The sequence below is a fragment of the Bufo bufo genome, chromosome 8, assembly GCF_905171765.1.
Source record: "Bufo bufo chromosome 8, aBufBuf1.1, whole genome shotgun sequence".
Classification (NCBI taxonomy): Eukaryota; Metazoa; Chordata; class Amphibia; order Anura; family Bufonidae; genus Bufo; species Bufo bufo.
Window position 1 is genome coordinate 1,405,799 of NC_053396.1, and position 21,976 is coordinate 1,427,774.

The 21,976-nt window shown below is 51.2% G+C and overlaps 2 protein-coding genes across 2 annotated transcripts in view; both read left to right on the forward strand.

Annotated features, from left to right (window-relative positions):
• C5 (complement C5) overlaps positions 1-21,976 on the forward strand; it is a 94,922-nt gene that overhangs the window by 64,796 nt on the left and 8,150 nt on the right. The window contains exons 28-38 of the mRNA XM_040406009.1: positions 4,534-4,711; positions 5,836-6,041; positions 6,134-6,286; positions 6,951-7,013; positions 7,617-7,698; positions 8,581-8,647; positions 11,346-11,445; positions 13,426-13,500; positions 14,377-14,482; positions 15,226-15,312; positions 15,416-15,505. Of these exons, the coding sequence (XP_040261943.1) occupies positions 4,534-4,711; positions 5,836-6,041; positions 6,134-6,286; positions 6,951-7,013; positions 7,617-7,698; positions 8,581-8,647; positions 11,346-11,445; positions 13,426-13,500; positions 14,377-14,482; positions 15,226-15,312; positions 15,416-15,505 (1,207 nt within the window). The remainder of the gene's footprint in view (positions 1-4,533; positions 4,712-5,835; positions 6,042-6,133; positions 6,287-6,950; positions 7,014-7,616; positions 7,699-8,580; positions 8,648-11,345; positions 11,446-13,425; positions 13,501-14,376; positions 14,483-15,225; positions 15,313-15,415; positions 15,506-21,976) is intronic.
• Positions 11,721-13,213, forward strand: LOC120977872. Its single transcript, XM_040406030.1, has 3 exons — positions 11,721-12,383; positions 12,590-13,130; positions 13,171-13,213. Exons 1-2 carry the CDS (start codon positions 11,768-11,770, stop codon positions 12,925-12,927), a joined length of 954 nt encoding a protein of 317 aa, XP_040261964.1. The 5' UTR covers positions 11,721-11,767; the 3' UTR covers positions 12,928-13,130; positions 13,171-13,213.

Consider the following 21,976-nt stretch of genomic DNA (forward strand, 5'->3'; position numbering starts at 1 on the left):
CTCACCTGACACTGTATACACTATATGTACTCACCTGACACGATATACACTATATGTAGTCACCTGACACTGTATACAGTATATGTACTCACCTGACACTGTATACACTATGTACTCAGCTGATACTGTATACACTATATGTACTCACCCAACACTGTATACACTATATGTACTCACCTGACTCTGTATACACTATATGTACTCACCTGACACTGTATACACTATATGTACTCACCTGACACTGTATACACTATATGTACTCACCTGACACTGTATACACTATATGTACTCACCTGACACTGTATACACTATATATAGTCACCTGACTCTGTATACACTATATGTACTCACCTGACACTGTATACACTATATGTACTCACCTGACACGGTATACACTATATGTACTCACCTGACACTGTATACAGTATATGTACTCACCTGACACTGTATACACTATGTACTCAGCTGATACTGTATACACTATATGTACTCACCCAACACTGTATACACTATATGTACTCACCTGACTCTGTATACACTATATGTACTCACCTGACACTGTATACACTATATGTACTCACCCAACACTGTATACACTATATGTACTCACCTGACACTGTATACACTATATGTACTCACCTGACTCTGTATACACTATATGTACTCACCTGACTCTGTATACACTATATGTACTTACCCAACACTGTATACACTATATGTACTCACCTGACACTGTATACACTATATGTAGTCACCTGACTCTGTATACAGTATATGTACTCACCTGACACTGTATACACTATGTACTCAGCTGATACTGTATACACTATATGTACTCACCCAACACTGTATACACTATATGTACTCACCTGACTCTGTATACACTATATGTAGTCACCTGACACTGTATACACTATATGTACTCACCCAACACTGTATACACTATATGTACTCACCTGACACTGTATACACTATATGTACTCACCCGACATTGTATACACTATATGTACTCACCTGACACTGTATACACTATATGTAGTCACCTGACACTGTATACACTATATGTAGTCACCTGACTCTGTATACACTATATGTACTCACCTGACACTGTATACACTATATGTACTCACCCAACACTGTATACACTATATGTACTCACCTGACACTGTATACACTATATGTAGTCACCTGACCCTGTATACACTATATGTACTCACCTGACCCTGTATACACTATATGTACTCGCCTGACACGGTATACACTATATGTAGTCACCTGACATTGTATACACTATATGTACTCACCTGACACTGTATACACTATGTACTCACCTGACACGGTATACACTATATGTACTCACCTGACACTGTATACACTATATGTAGTCACCTGACACTGTATACACTATATGTACTCACCTGACACTGTATACACTATATGTACTCACCTGACACTGTATACACTATATGTACTCACCTGACACTGTATACACTATATGTAGTCACCTGACACTGTATACACTATATGTAGTCACCTGACACTGTATACACTATATGTACTCACCTGACACTGTATACACTATATGTACTCACCTGACACTGTATACACTATATGTACTCACCTGACACTGTATACACTATATGTAGTCACCTGACACTGTATACACTATATGTAGTCACCTGACACTGTATACACTATGTACTCATCTGACACGGTATACACTATATGTACTCACCTGACACTGTATACACTATATGTACTCACCTGACACTGTATACACTATATGTACTCACCTGACACTGTATACACTATATGTACTCACCTGACACTGTATACACTATGTATACTCACCTGACACTGTATACACTATATGTACTCACCTGACACGGTATACAGTATATGTAGTCACCTGACTCTGTATACACTATATGTAGTCACCTGACACTGTATACACTATATGTAGTCACCTGACACTGTATACACTATATGTAGTCACCTGACACTGTATACACTATATGTAGTCACCTGACACTGTATACACTATATGTAGTCACCTGACACTGTATACACTATATGTAGTCACCTGACACTGTATACACTATGTACTCACCTGACACGGTATACACTATATGTACTCGCCTGACACTGTATACACTATATGTAGTCGCCTGACACTGTATACACTATATGTAGTCACCTGACACTGTATACACTATGTACTCACCTGACACTGTATACACTATATGTACTCCCCTGACACGGTATACACTATATGTACTCACCCGACACTGTATACACTATATGTACTCACCCGACACTGTATACACTATATGTAGTCACCTGACTCTGTATACACTATATGTACTCGCCTGACCCTGTATACACTATATGTACTCGCCTGACCCGGTATACACTATATGTACTCGCCTGACCCGGTATACACTATATGTACTCAGCTGACACTGTATACACTATATGTAGTCACCTGACTCTGTATACACTATATATAGTCACCTGACTCTGTATACACTATATATAGTCACCTGACTCTGTATACACTATATGTACTCACCCGACACTGTATACACTATATGTACTCACCCGACACTGTATACACTATATGTACTCACCCGACACTGTATACACTATATGTACTCACCCGACATTGTATACACTATATGTACTCACCTGACACTGTATACACTATATGTACTCACCTGACACTGTATACACTATATGTAGTCACCTGACCCTGTATACACTATATGTAGTCACCTGACCCTGTATACACTATATGTACTTGCCTGACACGGTATACACTATATGTACTCAGCTGACACCGTATACACTATATGTACTTGCCTGACACCGTATACACTATATGTACTCAGCTGACACCGTATACACTATATGTACTCAGCTGACACAGTATACACTATATGTACTCAGCTGATACTGTATACACTCTGTGTACTCAACTGAAACTATATATAACCACCTGACACTGTATACACTATGTACTCACCTGACACTGTATACAGTGTATGTACTCACCTAGCAATATGTACAGTACAGACCAAAAGTTTGGACACACCTTCTCATTCAAAGAGTTTTCTTTATTTTCATGACTATGAAGGCATCAAAACTATGAATTAACACATGTGGAATTATATACATAACAAACAAGTGTGAAACAACTGAAAATATGTCATATTCTAGGTTCTTCAAAGTAGCCACCTTTTGCTTTGATTACTGCTTTGCACACTCTTGGCATTCTCTTGATGAGCTCCAAGAGGTAGTCCCCTGAAATGGTTTTCACTTCACAGGTGTGCCCTGTCAGGTTTAATAAGTGGGATTTCTTGCCTTATAAATGGGGTTGGGACCATCAGTGGCGTTGAGGAGAAGTCAGGTGGATACACAGCTGATAGTCCTACTGAATAGACTGTTAGAATTTGTATTATGGCAAGAAAAAAGCAGCTAAGTAAAGAAAAACGAGTGGCCATCATTACTTTAAGAAATGAAGGTCAGTCAGTCAGCCGGAAAATTGGGAAAACTTTGAAAGTAAGGGCTATTTGACCATGAAGGAGAGTGATGGGGTGCTGCGCCAGATGACCTGGCCTCCACAGTCACCGGACCTGAACCCAATCGAGATGGTTTGGGGTGAGCTGGACCGCAGAGTGAAGGCAAAAGGGCCAACAAGTGCTAAGCATCTCTGGGAACTCCTTCAAGACTGTTGGAAGACCATTTCAGGGGACTACCTCTAGAAGCTCATCAAGAGAATGCCAAGAGTGTGCAAAGTAGTAATCAAAGCAAAAGGTGGCTACTTTGAAGAACCTAGAATATGACCTATTTTCAGTTGTTTCACACTTGTTTGTTATGTATATAATTCCACATGTGTTAATTCATAGTTTTGATGCCTTCATAGTCATGAAAATAAAGAAAACTCTTTGAATGAGAAGGTGTGTCCAAACTTTTGGTCTGTACTGTATGTGTGTGTGTGTGTGTATATATATATATAGTGTACTGTCCTCTGTAGTGTATATATATATATAGTATACTGTTCTCTGTAGTGTGTGTGTGTGTATATATATATATAGTGTACTGTCCTCTGTAGTGTATATATATATATAGTATACTGTTCTCTGTAGTGTGTGTGTGTGTATATATGTGTATATATATATATATATATATATATATATATATATATATATAAAATCACCTGACACTATATATATGCTCACACACTATAATATATATATATATATATATATATAATCACCTGACACTATATATATGCTCACACACTATAATATATATATATATATATATATATATATATATATATATATACACACACTCACCTGACACTATATATATGCTCACACACTATAATATATATATAATCACCTGACACTATATTGTGTACTGTATATATACTGTACCTTACAGACACACACTATATACACACACTACATCTTGTACTGTATACCTCCCTTACATCAGATCACATTAACCCCTTCATCTCTTGTGCAGCAAGTGGAGAACGCACGGAACCGCGCTATAGAGTATTTGTCGAGGCACGCCTCCAACGCACAGAGCACCTTCTCGCTGGCGGTCACTGCCTACGCCCTGGCCATATCCGAGGCCACTCTGCAAAGTAAACGCTACACCTATGGAAAGTTACAGAGCGAAGCCTTCACTATAGGAGTCAGTAAGTGAGGTTGTTGGGGATGGGGCAGTGTGTACAGGGGCCAGAAGGGGCGCCCCAATGTCTGTATGGGGCCCGCCAGCACCCACATCTCCCCCCGCCATGCCTGTATACGACCTGCTCACTCTGCAGAATCGGAAGGGCTGTCACTTTATACACTGCCGATCCATTTCTCACCATTGTTATTTACACCGGCAGGATGAGACCCTTTCCTGACACAAATATTTCTCACAGCTGATGGTTTGTTACAGTTGTATCCAGTCCATACAATCCTCTGTGAGATAAGGGTACTTTCACACTAGCGTCGCTGGATTCTGGCAGGCAGTTCCGGCAATCTGTATGCAAACGGGCAGCATTTGTGGACGGATCCGGATGCGGATCCGTCTCACAAATGTATTGCAATACCGGATCCGTCTCTCTAGTTGTCTTCCGGAAAAACTGATCCAGTATTTATCTTTTTCACATTTTGCGCAGACCGCAAAACCAGATCCGTTTTTCCAGAACACTTAGATCCGTCAATAATGCATTTCAATGTAAAATAATGCCAGATCCGGCATTCTAGCAAGTGTTCCGGAATTTTGGACGGAGAAAATACCACAGCATGCTGCAGTATTTTCTCCGTCCAAAAACTGTAGTGACTGAACTGAAGACGTCCTGATGCATCCTGAGCGGATCGCTCTCCATTCGGATAAAACTGATCCGTTCTTTTCCGGTATTGAGCCCCTAGGACAGAACTCAGAGCTGGAGAAGAAAAACGCTAGTGTGAAAGTAGCCTAAGAACACCAGCATCTGTCTTCTGTCCTGATAGTTTGTTACAATGTATCAGTTCAGGTAACGTCAGTCTGGAGTCCGGGATGTCTCCCTCACAGAGCATTGTTTACACTGGATACATTGTAACAAACCCTCAGCTGAGAGCAGGACTAGGCTAGGAACTGTGTCAGCCTCTGAGTGTAACTAAGGATGTTGCCTTCCACTGACAGCAAGCGCATATCTTGGAATCAGTGAGGAAATGGAACACCAGCCCATCAGAGGGTGGCAGAGCCTTCAGCATTACCTTGGGCCCTGCACGTTACTCTCATGTGGCCCCTGGGTGTCATATTACTGGAAGGTTGTGTCTCTTCTCACAGGTCATCCTCCAGTTTATCGATATTGGAAAGATACGCTGAAGAAATTTGACAAAACTGCGCCGAGCACCGAGACTGCGAAAATGGTGGAGACGACGGCGTACGCTCTGCTGACCGCCCTGAAGAACGCCGACAAGGACTACGCTCAACCCATCATCCGCTGGCTGAAAGAGCAGCAACGATACGGCGGCGGATTCTTCTCCACGCAGGTGACGGATGGCGACTACTACACATCGTGCAGGGGCCACGCCAGGCCCCAGGGCGCTCAGAATTGACACTGTTTTAACCCTTTTGTGTCCAGGACACAGTAGTCGCTCTTGAAGCCCTGACAGAAATCGCCATCCTGGATGAGAAACTCTCCCTCAACATGGACGTGAAAGTCTCCTACAAGAAATCCGGAGACTTCAAGAGCTACCGCCTGACCGAGGCGAAGCCCTTCACCCGGCCCGTAGAGGTAAGTACACAAGAGCTGCAGTCATTATTCTGCCTATACGTCTTATCCTCCAGTCACCAGAGCTGCAGTCCCTAATCTGCTGTAATATCATGTCTTATCCTCCAGTCACGTGCAGAGCTGCAGTCACTATTCTGCTGTAATATCATGTCTTATCCTCCAGTCACGGGCAGAGCTGCAGTCACTATTCTCCTGTAATATCATGTCTTATCCTCCAGTCACGGGCAGAGCTGCAGTCACTATTCTGCTGTAATATCATGTCTTATCCTCCAGTCACGGGCAGAGCTGCAGTCACTATTCTGCTGTAATATCATGTCTTATCCTCCAGTCACATCCAGAGCTGCAGTCCCTAATCTGCTGTAATATCATGTCTTATCCTCCAGTCACATCCAGAGCTGCAGTCACTATTCTGCTGTAATATCATGTCTTATCCTCCAGTCACATCCAGAGCTGCAGTCACTATTCTGCTGTAATATCATGTCTTATCCTCCAGTCACGGGCAGAGCTGCAGTCACTATTCTGCCGCAATATCATGTCTTATCCTCCAGTCACGGGCAGAGCTGCAGTCACTATTCTGCTGCAATATCATTATTAGAGCGCGGTCAGTCGTGTGGCGGGACGGTGACTGGCGCTATGTGATACATGATGCTGCTGCTTTGATTTCCAGGTTCCGACTTTAGACGATCTGGTGGTCAGCACGAGGAGCGCCAGAGGGATTGCAACAGGAAACGTGCGTATTACACATGGGGGCGCCACTTATCACATCAACTAACCTTCTGACATTGATAACATTGTAAAATCTCCCGCAGCACACGACACACTGTAACGTCTCCCGCAGCACACGACACACTGTGACGTCTCCCGCAGCGCGCGACACACTGTGACGTCTCCCGCAGCGCGCGACACACTGTGACGTCTCCGGCAGTGCGCGACACACTGTAACGTCTCCCGCAGCACACGACACACTGTAACGTCTCCCGCAGCACACGACACACTGTGACGTCTCCCGCAGCACACGACACACTGTGACGTCTCCCGCAGCACACGACACACTGTGACGTCTCCCGCAACACACGACACACTATGACGTCTCCCGCAGCACACGACACACTGTGACGTCTCCCGCAGCACACGACACACTGTAACGTCTCCCGCAGCACACGACACACTGTAACGTCTCCCGCAGCACACGACACACTGTGACGTCTCCCGCAGCGCGCGACACACTGTAACGTCTCCCGCAGCACACGACACACTGTGACGTCTCCCGCAGCACACGACACATTGTAACGTCGCTGCTATCTGCCACTGATACCACGTGTGTGTTCTGCAGGTGCGGACCGTGTATCACATCATGACTCCCACACAGGAAAACTGCAAATTCGACCTGCGCATCCAGAAGAAGATGAACCCATGTAAAGTATCCCGGCAGCAGGCGCGCCATGTGGCCTGCCTGACCTTGGAACGGTCTGCTGCTTCTCTCGCTTAGTGATTCACGGCTCATGGAAATGAGCAGCTAAGTGCCCCCTGGGTGGGTCTCAAACATTCTGTGCACCCTTGCTCCTCCTGCCAGCTTCTCCTTCTTAATTCATGGCGATGGGCTCCTGCATTGGCATCTCCCCTGTCAATCAGAAAGGAGAGGGAGGGGCTGGCAGAGGAACCAGAAGGACCAGAGGTGCACAGAGCAGCTTGGCCCTGCCCTCGATGCACTTAACTGTTAATTTGCATAAGAATTAAAATTTCTCTTTTTCCAGAATGAAGCCACATATCACTACATGAAGTGTCATTATATTCAGCTGAGCCAGTGCCCAGAGATGGCTACACAAATAGTTTGTTACAATGTGTCAGTGCAGTTAAAGGCATGTTCACATCTGCGTTGCGTGCAGGACATTTTTCTTTGCCGAAAAAACATGTTCTCCTAAAGTGAAACCCAACAGATCCGATTAAAGTCAATGTCAGGCGCGGTTCCTGTCAGTTACATGCTGAATCTGGCTTTTTCTCCTATAACGGATCAGTAGAACGGAAATAAATAGCACTGATGTGAATGAGCCCTAAAACGGAGCAGTCAAGCCTTTTTATATCCTAAAAGATTCTTTAGACTGGATACAACTGTAACAAACCCTCAGCAGTGAGTGTTTCAATCTGTGGATGTGAACATAGATTCGTTCACTGACAGGAAGCAGATCTTAAATGTTGAGGAAATACAGAAAGCTGCAGAATTTCTCATAATGAAGCTTTCTTTCTATGAACCATTTTATTCGTCAAATTTTCACGTTTTTGTCATTTTCGCTGTTTAGCGCAGACAGAAGAATCCATATTTGATGACGATACATCTCAGATGCTGCTCCTAGAAGCCTGCGCCAGGTATGGCCCTGTACACACATGCAGCATCCCACTGACTGCCCTCATATGTGATGTGGTTACATCATTATAAGCAGAACACACCATCATCTAATAATTATAGGTAAAACGCAGCACCATCTAGTGGTTACATGGTGTGAGTAGAATGCAGCGCCATCTAGTGGTTACATGGTGTGAGTAGAATGCAGCGCCATCTAGTGGTTACATGGTGTGAGTAGAATGCAGTGCCATCTAGTGGTTACATAGTGTGAGTAGAACACAGCACCATCTAGTGGTTACATATTGTGAGTAGAATGCAGTGCCATCTAGTGGTTACATGGTGTGAGTAGAATGCAGCGCCATCTAGTGGTTACATATTGTGAGTAGAATGCAGCGCCATGTAGTGGTTACATAGTGTGAGTAGAACACAGCACCTTCTAGTAGTTTTATAGTATGAGAAGAATGCAGCACCATCTAGTGCTTACATAGTATGAGAAGAACGTAGAGCCATCTAATAATGCTATAATTAAGGGTAGAAGGGGAGAAAAGTGCAGAGCCATCTAGTGGTTACATAGTATAAATAGAACGCAGAGCCATCTAGTGGTTACATAGTATAAATAGAACGCAGAGCCATCTAGTGGTTACATAGTACGAGTAGAACAGACACCCATTTAGTGGTTATATAATCGAGTAGAACACACAACCATCTAGCGGTTATATAATTATGAGTAGAACGCAGTGCCAACTAGTGGTTATATAATTGTAAATAGATGCATCTAGAGGTTATATAATTATAAATATAAGACAGCTGTATCTAGTGGTTACATAATGATCAGTAGAACGCAGCGCCATCTGGTGGTCACATAATTATCAGAAGACAGCTGTATCTAGTGGTTACATAATGATCAGTAGAACGCAGCGCCATCTGGTGGTCACATAATTATCAGAAGACAGCTGTATCTTGTGGTTACATAATGATCAGTAGAACGCAGCGCCATCTGGTGGTCACATAATTATCAGAAGACAGCTGTATCTAGTGGTTACATAATGATCAGTAGAACGCAGCGCCATCTGGTGGTAACATAATTATCAGAAGACAGCTGTATCTAGTGGTTACATTATTGTAAGTAGAACGTAGCGCCATCTGGTGGTAACATAATTATCGGAAGACAGTTGTATCTAGTGGTTACATAATGATCAGTAGAACACAGCGCCATCTGGTGGTAACATAATTATCAGAAGACAGCTGTATCTAGTGGTTACATTATTGTAAGTAGAACGCAGCGCCATCTGGTGGTAACTTAATTATCAGAAGACAGCTGTATCTAGTGGTTACATAATGATCAGTAGAACGCAGCGCCATCTGGTGGTCACATAATTATCAGAAGACAGTGGTATCTAGTGATTACATAATGATCAGTAGAACGCAGCGCCATCTGGTGGTAACATAATTATCAGAAGACAGCTGTATCTAGTGGTTACATAATGATCAGTAGAACGCAGCGCCATCTGGTGGTCAAATAATTATCAGAAGACAGCTGTATCTAGTGGTTACATAATGATCAGTAGAACGCAGCGCCATCTGGTGGTCACATAATTATCAGAAGACAGCTGTATCTAGTGGTTACATATAGATCAGTAGAACGCAGCGCCATCTGGTGGTCACATAATTATCAGAAGACAGCTGTATCTAGTAGTTACATTATTATCAGTAGAACGCAGCGCCATCTGGTGGTAACATAATTATCAGAAGACAGCTGTATCTAGTGGTTACATATAGATCAGTAGAACGCAGCGCCATCTGGTGGTCACATAATTATCAGAAGACAGCTGCATCTAGTGGTTACATAATTGTAAGTAGAACGCTGCGCCATCTGGTGGTCACATAATTATCAGAAGACAGCTGTATCTAGTGGTTACATAATGATCAGTAGAACGCAGCGCCATCTGGTGGTAACATAATTATCAGAAGACAGCTGTATCCAGTGGTTACATAATGATCAGTAGAACGCAGCGCCATCTGGTGGTAACATAATTATCAGAAGACAGCTGTATCTAGTGGTTACATATAGATCAGTAGAACGCAGCGCCATCTGGTGGTCACATAATTATCAGAAGACAGCTGTATCTAGTGGTTACATAATGATAAGTAGAACACAGCGCCATCTGGTGGTCACATAATTATCAGAAGACAGCTGTATCTAGTGGTTACATAATGATCAGTAGAACGCAGCGCCATCTGGTGGTAACATAATTATCAGAAGACAGCTGTATCCAGTGGTTACATAATGATCAGTAGAACGCAGCGCCATCTGGTGGTAACATAATTATCAGAAGACAGCTGTATCTAGTGGTTACATATAGATCAGTAGAACGCAGCGCCATCTGGTGGTCACATAATTATCAGAAGACAGCTGTATCTAGTGGTTACATAATGATAAGTAGAACGCAGCGCCATCTGGTGGTCACATAATTATCAGAAGACAGCTGTATCTAGTGGTTACATTATTGTAAGTAGAACGCAGCGCCATCTGGTGGTCACATGACTGAGTTGAACTAGTAAATAACATTGGGGGATCACATCTGTCTGTGAGCTCCACAAATATCAAACTAAATCAGAAAATCTGGAGAATTCCTGTGGGATCGGATGATGGAGTTACATGTTCTGTGTTTTGTGTTGCACTTCGCTTGGGTCCCTGACGTTTTCTCCTCCATATTTCAGATATAAACCACAAAAAGATGAAATTTCCACATCTGGCCAGGCTGTCATGGAGATAACGCTGCTGACCGGGCTGCAGGCTGATGAGAAGCAACTAAGCAAGGTAACGACCAGCGTGGCCCACGTGAATAGAGGTCACATGTTTTCTGTCAGTGCCGGCCCACGTGAATAGAGGTCACATGTTTTCTGTCAGTGCCGGCCCACGTGAATAGAGGTCACATGTTTTCTGTCAGTGCCGGCCCACGAGGACAGAGGTCACACGATGTCTTGTGTCAGTGCCGGCCCACGAGGACAGAGGTCACATGTTTTCTGTCAGTGCCGGCCCACGTGAATAGAGGTCACATGTTTTCTGTCAGTGCCGGCCCACGTGAATAGAGGTCACATGTTTTCTGTCAGTGCCGGCCCACGAGGACAGAGGTCACACGATGTCTTGTGTCAGTGCCGGCCCACGAGGACAGAGGTCACATGTTTTCTGTCAGTGCCGGCCCACGACGACAGAGGTCACACGATGTCTTGTGTCAGTGCCGGCCCACGAGGACAGAGGTCACATGTTTTCTGTCAGTGCCGGCCCACGAGGACAGAGGTCATATGTTTTCTGTCAGTGCCGGCCCACGAGGACAGAGGTCACACGATGTCTTGTGTCAGTGCCGGCCCACGAGGACAGAGGTCACATGTTTTCTGTCAGTGCCGGCCCACGAGGACAGAGGTCACATGTTTTCTGTCAGTGCCGGCCCACGAGGACAGAGGTCACACGATGTCTTGTGTCAGTGCCGGCCCACGAGGACAGAGGTCATATGTTTTCTGTCAGTGCCGGCCCACGAGGACAGAGGTCACATGATGTCTTGTGTCAGTGCCGGCCCACGAGGACAGAGGTCACATGTTTTCTGTCAGTGCCGGCCCACGAGGACAGAGGTCACACGATGTCTTGTGTCAGTGCCATCCCACGAGGACAGAGGTCACATGATGTCCTGTGTCAGTGCCGGCCCACGAGGACAGAGGTCACACGATGTCTTGTGTCAGTGCCGGCCCACGAGGACAGAGGTCACATGTTTTCTGTCAGTGCCATCCCACGAGGTCAGAGGTCACATGATGTCTTGTGTCAGTGCCGGCCCACGTGAATAGAGGTCACATGTTTTCTGTCAGTGCCGGCCCACGAGGACAGAGGTCACACGATGTCTTGTGTCAGTGCCGGCCCACGAGGACAGAGGTCACATGTTTTCTGTCAGTGCCGGCCCACGACGACAGAGGTCACACGATGTCTTGTGTCAGTGCCGGCCCACGAGGACAGAGGTCACATGTTTTCTGTCAGTGCCGGCCCACGAGGACAGAGGTCATATGTTTTCTGTCAGTGCCGGCCCACGAGGACAGAGGTCACACGATGTCTTGTGTCAGTGCCGGCCCACGAGGACAGAGGTCACATGTTTTCTGTCAGTGCCGGCCCACGAGGACAGAGGTCACATGTTTTCTGTCAGTGCCGGCCCACGAGGACAGAGGTCACACGATGTCTTGTGTCAGTGCCGGCCCACGAGGACAGAGGTCATATGTTTTCTGTCAGTGCCGGCCCACGAGGACAGAGGTCACATGATGTCTTGTGTCAGTGCCGGCCCACGAGGACAGAGGTCACATGTTTTCTGTCAGTGCCGGCCCACGAGGACAGAGGTCACACGATGTCTTGTGTCAGTGCCATCCCACGAGGACAGAGGTCACATGATGTCCTGTGTCAGTGCCGGCCCACGAGGACAGAGGTCACACGATGTCTTGTGTCAGTGCCGGCCCACGAGGACAGAGGTCACATGTTTTCTGTCAGTGCCATCCCACGAGGTCAGAGGTCACATGATGTCTTGTGTCAGTGCCGGCCCACGAGGACAGAGGTCACATGTTTTCTGTCAGTGCCGGCCCCCGTGAATAGAGGTCATATGTTTTCTGTCAGTGCCGGCCCACGAGGACAGAGGTCACATGATGTTCCGTGTCCTACCTGCTACAGATAGTGAAGGGTGAAGTGCTACAGTCTGAGTCTGAGTGTGTGGGCGGGGGATGAATGGAATTTTTTTTTAACTGAGATTTAATTTTTCAACATTTTTAGCTTGTGAACAGAGTTGATCAGTTTGTCACAGACTACAGCATAGAAGACGGAAAAGTCATCCTCCATTTTAATTGGGTATGGTTATTACTGTGTTAAGAACATCCTGACTCCGCCTCTGCCCTGTAATAAGCAGTGTATTTCCCTGACTCCGCCCTGCCCTGTAATAAGCAGTGTATTTCCCTGACTCCGCCCCTGCTTTGTAATAAGTGTATTCCTTGATTCTGCCCCTCCCTTGTAATAAGTGGTGTATACCCTGACACTACCCCTACCCTATTATAAGTTGTGTATTCCCTGACTCCGCCCCGGCCTTGTAATAGGCACTGTATTCCCTGACTCCGCCTCTGTCCTCTAATAATCAGTGTATTCCCTGACTCCGCCTCTGCATTGTAATAAGCAATGTATTACCTGACACCGCCTCTGCATTGTAATAATCAGTGTATTCCCTGACTCCGCCTCTGTCCTGTAATAATCAGTGTATTCCCTGACTCCGCCTCTGCATTGTAATAAGCAATGTATTCCCTGACTCCGCCTCTGTCCTCTAATAATCAGTGTATTCCCTGACTCCGCCTCTGCATTGTAATAAGCAATGTATTCCCTGACTCCGCCTCTGCATTGTAATAAGCAATGTATTCCCTGACTCCGCCTCTGTCCTGTAATAATCAGTGTATTCCCTGACTCTGCCTCTGCATTGTAATAATCAGTGTATTCCCTGACTCTGCCTCTGTCCTGTAATAATCAGTGTATTCCCTGACTCCGCCTCTGTCCTGTAATAATCAGTGTATTCCCTGACTCCGCCTCTGCATTGTAATAAGCAATGTATTCCCTGACTCCGCCTCTGTCCTCTAATAATCAGTGTATTCCCTGACTCCGCCTCTGTCCTGTAATTAGCACTGCATTACCTGACTCCGCCTCTGTCCTGTAATAAGCTGTTTTCCCCCTCCCCCACTACAGATTACGTCTGATAATTATGTCTGCGCTCCACTGTACATCAGGAAGATATTTAAGGTGTCGTTCATGAGCCCCGGGATCTTTAAAGTCTACGAGTTCCACGCTCCAGGTAGTGGCGGCGCGCCGCATCCATCTTACCGCTGCGTATGGTGTACAGTAGGTTATATAATAGGGGGGGGGGGGGGCAGAAGTCAGAAAAGGCTGCTGAAGTTCTATGCGGCAACAGGGTGGAACAAGTGATGGCGGTTCACAGCGCGGTCGAGGTGAGGTCAAGGCGCCCTCCACGGCACTACTCCGATATCAGGTCTGCCTGATGAGTGGGGCGCTTCAGTGGACCAATCACCATGGAGCTCACCACCAGTCATGGTGTCTGGGGCCCGAGAGAACCGCCAATCATAAAGTGCTGAGCGTTACTGAAGGACCTGACAACATGAGCCACAGGTCCTACTGCATGTACTGCACAGCCTGTCCACTAGGTGGCGGCACAGACAATGAGGGCATATCGCTACAATGAGAATGGAGCGGGGAAACGAACGGAGGGCGCACTGTGCATGCGCAGCCACCCATTCACTTCTATGGGAGCAGCGCTTGGTGGTGGACGAACCCCAAGAAGTCCAGGGTCCTCCAGCCACGGCTCTCCCCGCTCCGTTCTCATCCTAGCAATATGCCCCCATTGTCTGAGATGGGAATACTGGGATGATAGGGAGGAAATCTGCATGAAGATGGTGGCACATAAGACCAGTGAAAATCTCCCCACAACGCAGGATTATGACATCATCTGCCCCCATCTTACATGGGGGGGCTCACCCTGCAGCCCCCATCTTGTGTTCACATTCAGCTTCCTCCCCACAGAACAGGAGTGCACCACCTACTACAACCCCTTCCTGGACGAGAACCTGACGAGAGTGTGCGCCGGAGATGCCTGCAAATGTATTGAAGGTAAGTGAACCACCACCAGTACTGCTACCTCCAGGTATTACCACCCCTATCATTATATGAACTATCACCCTCATCATCATCTGGGCAATGACTGTGTCCTCAGGTGAATGTCCCAAGGAGAAGAGCAGACTGGACATGAGTGTGACGGCGAGGCAGAGGAAGGACGCCGCATGCAAGGGCGACATGACCTACGGTGAGGAGGGGCTCATGTGGATGTGCTCCCTGTGTGAGGGGGGGGGGGAGATCATGGGGGTCTGGACTGTGAGGAGGGGCTCATAAGGATGTGCCCCCTGTGTGAGGGGGGGGGGCAGATCATCGGGGTCTGGACTGTGAGGAGGGGCTCATAAGGATGTGCCCCCTGTGTGAGGGGGGGGAGATCATGGGGGTCTGGACTGTGAGGAGGGGCTCATAAGGATGTGCCCCCTGTGTGAGGGGGGGGCAGATCATCGGGGTCTGGACTGTGAGGAGGGGCTCATAAGGATGTGCCCCCTGTGTGAGGGGGGGGCAGATCATCGGGGTCTGGACTGTGAGGAGGGGCTCATGTGGATGTGCCCCCTGTGTGAGGGGGGGGGGGGGCAGATCATCGGGGTCTGGACTGTGAGGAGGGGCTCATAAGGATGTTCCCCCTGTGTGAGGGGGGGGGGAGATCATGGGGGTCTGGACTGTGAGGAGGGGCTCATAAGGATGTGCCCCCTGTGTGAGGGGGGGGCAGATCATCGGGGTCTGGACTGTGAGGAGGGGCTCATGTGGATGTGCCCCCTGTGTGAGGGGGGGGGGGAGATCATGGGGGTCTGGACTGTGAGGAGGGGCTCATAAGGATGTGCCCCCTGTGTGAGGGGGGGGGGAGATCATCGGGGTCTGGACTGTGAGGAGGGGCTCATAAGGATGTGCCCCCTGTGTGAGGGGGGGGGCAGATCATCGGGGTCTGGACTGTGAGGAGGGGCTCATAAGGATGTGCCCCCTGTGTGAGGGGGGGGAGATCATCGGGGTCTGGACTGTGAGGAGGGGCTCATAAGGATGTGCCCCCTGTGTGGGGGGGGGGGCGGGTAAGATCATGGGGGTCTGGACTGTGAGGAGGGGCTCATAAGGATGTGCCCCCTGTGTGATGGGGGGGCAGATCATCGGGGTCTGGACTGTGAGGAGGGGCTCATAAGGATGTGCCCCCTGTGTGAGGGGGGGACGGGTAAGATCATCAGGGTCTGGACTGTGAGGAGGGGCTCATAAGAATGTGCCCCCTGTGTGAGGGGGGGGGGAAGATCATTGGGGTCTGGACTGTGAGGAGGGGCTCATAAGGATGTGCCCCCTGTGTGAGGGGGGGGGGAGATCATGGGGGTCTGGACTGTGAGGAGGGGCTCATAAGGATGTGCCCCCTGTGTGAGGGGGGGGGAGATCATGGGGGTCTGGACTGTGAGGAGGGGCTCATAAGGATGTGCCCCCTGTGTGAGGGGGGGGGGGGAGATCATCGGGGTCTGGACTGTGAGGAGGGGCTCATAAGGATGTGCCCCCTGTGTGAGGGGGGGGGGGGGGGAGATCATGGGGGTCTGGACTGTGAGGAGGGGCTCATAAGGATGTGCCCCCTGTGTGAGGGGGGGGAGATCATCGGGGTCTGGACTGTGAGGAGGGGCTCATAAGGATGTGCCCCCTGTGTGAGGGGGGGGGGAGATCATGGGGGTCTGGACTGTGAGGAGGGGCTCATAAGGATTTGCCCCCTGTGTGAGGGGGGGGGAGATCATCGGGGTCTGGACTGTGAGGAGGGGCTCATAAGGATGTGCCCCCTGTGTGAGGGGGGGGGAGATCATGGGGGTCTGGACTGTGAGGAGGGGCTCATAAGGATGTGCCCCCTGTGTGATGGGGGGGCAGATCATGGGGGTCTGGACTGTGAGGAGGGGCTCATAAGGATGTGCCCCCTGTGTGGGGGGGGGGGGGGGGGGCGGGTAAGATCATGGGGGTCTGGACTGTGAGGAGGGGCTCATAAGGATGTGCCCCCTGTGTGGGGGGGGGGCGGGTAAGATCATAGGGGTCTGGACTGTGAGGAGGGGCTCATAAGGATGTGCCCCCTGTGTGAGGGGGGGGGAGATCATGGGGGTCTGGACTGTGAGGAGGGGCTCATAAGGATGTGCCCCCTGTGTGAGGGGGGGGGGGAGATCATCGGGGTCTGGACTGTGAGGAGGGGCTCATAAGGATGTGCCCCCTGTGGGAGGGGGGGGGGGGAGATCATGGGGGTCTGGACTGTGAGGAGGGGCTCATAAGGATGTGCCCCCTGTGTGAGGGGGGGGAGATCATCGGGGTCTGGACTGTGAGGAGGGGCTCATAAGGATGTGCCCCCTGTGTGAGGGGGGGGGGGGAGATCATGGGGGTCTGGACTGTGAGGAGGGGCTCATAAGGATTTGCCCCCTGTGTGAGGGGGGGGAGATCATCGGGGTCTGGACTGTGAGGAGGGGCTCATAAGGATGTGCCCCCTGTGTGAGGGGGGGGGAGATCATGGGGGTCTGGACTGTGAGGAGGGGCTCATAAGGATGTGCCCCCTGTGTGAGGGAGGGGGGGGGCAGATCATGGGGGTCTGGACTGTGAGGAGGGGCTCATAAGGATGTGCCCCCTGTGTGTGGGGGGGGGGGGCGGGTAAGATCATGGGGGTCTGGACTGTGAGGAGGGGCTCATAAGGATGTGCCCCCTGTGTGGGGGGGGGGGGGGCGGGTAAGATCATGGGGGTCTGGACTGTGAGGAGGGGCTCATAAGGATGTGCCCCCTGTGTGATGGGGGGGCAGATCATCGGGGTCTGGACTGTGAGGAGGGGCTCATAAGGATGTGCCCCCTGTGTGAGGGGGGGACGGGTAAGATCATCAGGGTCTGGACTGTGAGGAGGGGCTCATAAGGATGTGCCCCCTGTGTGGGGGGGGGGGGGCAGATCATTGGGGTCTGGACAGTGAGGAGGGGCTCATAAGGATGTGCCCCCTGTGTGAGGGGGGGGGAGATCATGGGGGTCTGGACTGTGAGGAGGGGCTCATAAGGATGTGCCCCCTGTGTGAGGGGGGGGGGCCGGGAACATCATGGGGGTCTGGACTGTGAGGAGGGGCTAATAAGGATGTGCCCCCTGTGTGATGGGGGGGGGGCGGGTAAGATCATGGGGGTCTGGTCTGTGAGGAGGGGCTCAAGGATGTGCCCCCTGTGTGAGGGGGGGGGAGATCATGGGGTCTGGACTGTGAGGAGGGGCTCATAAGGATGTGCCCCCTGTGTGAGGGGGGGGGGGAGATCATGGGGTCTGGACTGTGAGGAGGGGCTCATAAGGATGTGCCCCCTGTGTGAGGGGGGGGGGGAGATCATCGGGGTCTGGACTGTGAGGAGGGGCTCATAAGGATGTGCCCCCTGTGTGGGGGGGGGGGGGGAGATCATGGGGGTCTGGACTGTGAGGAGGGGCTCATAAGGATGTGCCCCCTGTGTGAGGGGGGGGAGATCATCGGGGTCTGGACTGTGAGGAGGGGCTCATAAGGATGTGCCCCCTGTGTGAGGGGGGGGGGGAGATCATGGGGGTCTGGACTGTGAGGAGGGGCTCATAAGGATTTGCCCCCTGTGTGAGGGGGGGGAGATCATCGGGGTCTGGACTGTGAGGAGGGGCTCATAAGGATGTGCCCCCTGTGTGAGGGGGGGGGAGATCATGGGGGTCTGGACTGTGAGGAGGGGCTCATAAGGATGTGCCCCCTGTGTGAGGGGGGGGGGGGGCAGATCATGGGGGTCTGGACTGTGAGGAGGGGCTCATAAGGATGTGCCCCCTGTGTGGGGGGGGGGGGGGGGGCGGGTAAGATCATGGGGGTCTGGACTGTGAGGAGGGGCTCATAAGGATGTGCCCCCTGTGTGGGGGGGGGGGGCGGGTAAGATCATGGGGGTCTGGACTGCGAGGAGGGGCTCATAAGGATGTGCCCCCTGTGTGATGGGGGGGCAGATCATCGGGGTCTGGACTGTGAGGAGGGGCTCATAAGGATGTGCCCCCTGTGTGAGGGGGGGACGGGTAAGATCATCAGGGTCTGGACTGTGAGGAGGGGCTCATAAGGATGTGCCCCCTGTGTGAGGGGGGGGGGGCAGATCATTGGGGTCTGGACAGTGAGGAGGGGCTCATAAGGATGTGCCCCCTGTGTGAGGGGGGGGGAGATCATGGGGGTCTGGACTGTGAGGAGGGGCTCATAAGGATGTGCCCCCTGTGTGAGGGGGGGGGCCGGGAACATCATGGGGGTCTGGACTGTGAGGAGGGGCTAATAAGGATGTGCCCCCTGTGTGATGGGGGGGGGCGGGTAAGATCATGGGGGTCTGGTCTGTGAGGAGGGGCTCAAGGATGTGCCCCCTGTGTGGGGGGGGGGCGGGGGCAGGGGCAGATCATGGGGGTCTGGACTGTGAGGAGGGGCTCATAAGGATGTGCCCCCTGTGTGGGGGGGGGGGGGGAGATCATCGGGGTCTGGACTGTGAGGAGGGGCTCATAAGGATGTGCCCCCTGTGTGAGGGGGGGGGGAGATCATGGGGGTCTGGACTGTGAGGAGGGGCTCATAAGGATGTGCCCCCTGTGTGAGGGGGGGGAGATCATCGGGGTCTGGACTGTGAGGAGGGGCTCATAAGGATGTGCCCCCTGTGTGAGGGGGGGGGGGGATCATGGGGGTCTGGACTGTGAGGAGGGGCTCATAAGGATGTGCCCCCTGTGTGAGGGGGGGGAGATCATCGGGGTCTGGACTGTGAGGAGGGGCTCATAAGGATGTGCCCCCTGTGTGAGGGGGGGGAGATCATCGGGGTCTGGACTGTGAGGAGGGGCTCATAAGAATGTGCCCCCTGTGTGGGGGGGGGAGATCATCGGGGTCTGGACTGTGAGGAGGGGCTCATAAGGATGTGCCCCCTGTGTGAGGGGGGGGAGATCATGGGGGTCTGGACTGTGAGGAGGGGCTCATAAGGATGTGCCCCCTGTGTGAGGGGGGGGGGGGAGATCATGGGGGTCTGGACTGTGAGGAGGGGCTCATAAGGATTTGCCCCCTGTGTGAGGGGGGGGAGATCATCGGGGTCTGGACTGTGAGGAGGGGCTCATAAGGATGTGCCCCCTGTGTGAGGGGGGGGAGATCATGGGGGTCTGGACTGTGAGGAGGGGCTCATAAGGATGTGCCCCCTGTGTGAGGGAGGGGGGGGGCAGATCATGGGGGTCTGGACTGTGAGGAGGGGCTCATAAGGATGTGCCCCCTGTGTGTGGGGGGGGGGGGGGGGCGGGTAAGATCATGGGGGTCTGGACTGTGAGGAGGGGCTCATAAGGATGTGCCCCCTGTGTGGGGGGGGGGCGGGTAAGATCATGGGGGTCTGGACTGTGAGGAGGGGCTCATAAGGATGTGCCCCCTGTGTGATGGGGGGGCAGATCATCGGGGTCTGGACTGTGAGGAGGGGCTCATAAGGATGTGCCCCCTGTGTGGGGGGGGGACGGGTAAGATCATCAGGGTCTGGACTGTGAGGAGGGGCTCATAAGGATGTGCCCCCTGTGTGAGGGGGGGGGGCAGATCATTGGGGTCTGGACAGTGAGGAGGGGCTCATAAGGATGTGCCCCCTGTGTGAGGGGGGGGGGAGATCATGGGGGTCTGGACTGTGAGGAGGGGCTCATAAGGATGTGCCCCCTGTGTGAGGGGGGGGGGGGCCGGGAACATCATGGGGGTCTGGACTGTGAGGAGGGGCTAATAAGGATGTGCCCCCTGTGTGATGGGGGGGGGCGGGTAAGATCATGGGGGTCTGGTCTGTGAGGAGGGGCTCAAGGATGTGCCCCCTGTGTGAGGGGGGGGGAGATCATGGGGGTCTGGACTGTGAGGAGGGGCTCATAAGGATGTGCCCCCTGTGTGAGGGGGGGGGGAGATCATCGGGGTCTGGACTGTGAGGAGGGGCTCATAAGGATGTGCCCCCTGTGTGAGGGGGGGGGGGGAGATCATGGGGGTCTGGACTGTGAGGAGGGGCTCATAAGGATGTGCCCCCTGTGTGAGGGGGGGGAGATCATCGGGGTCTGGACTGTGAGGAGGGGCTCATAAGGATGTGCCCCCTGTGTGAGGGGGGGGGGGGAGATCATGGGGGTCTGGACTGTGAGGAGGGGCTCATAAGGATTTGCCCCCTGTGTGAGGGGGGGGAGATCATCGGGGTCTGGACTGTGAGGAGGGGCTCATAAGGATGTGCCCCCTGTGTGAGGGGGGGGGAGATCATGGGGGTCTGGACTGTGAGGAGGGGCTCATAAGGATGTGCCCCCTGTGTGAGGGAGGGGGGGGGCAGATCATGGGGGTCTGGACTGTGAGGAGGGGCTCATAAGGATGTGCCCCCTGTGTGGGGGGGGGGGGGGGGGGGGGAAGATCATGGGGGTCTGGACTGTGAGGAGGGGCTCATAAGGATGTGCCCCCTGTGTGGGGGGGGGGGCGGGTAAGATCATGGGGGTCTGGACTGTGAGGAGGGGCTCATAAGGATGTGCCCCCTGTGTGATGGGGGGGCAGATCATCGGGGTCTGGACTGTGAGGAGGGGCTCATAAGGATGTGCCCCCTGTGTGAGGGGGGGACGGGTAAGATCATCAGGGTCTGGACTGTGAGGAGGGGCTCATAAGGATGTGCCCCCTGTGTGAGGGGGGGGGGCAGATCATTGGGGTCTGGACAGTGAGGAGGGGCTCATAAGGATGTG

Excerpts from the sequence above, each read along its gene's own strand:
- LOC120977872 (XM_040406030.1), top strand. The coding sequence starts at position 11,768 with ATGTCTTGTGTCAGTGCCGGCCCACGAGGACAGAGGTCACATGTTTTC. Across the intron at positions 12,384-12,589 it reads GCCGGCCCACGAGGACAGAG|GTCACACGATGTCTTGTGTC; the intron begins GTCACATGTTTT and ends ACGACGACAGAG.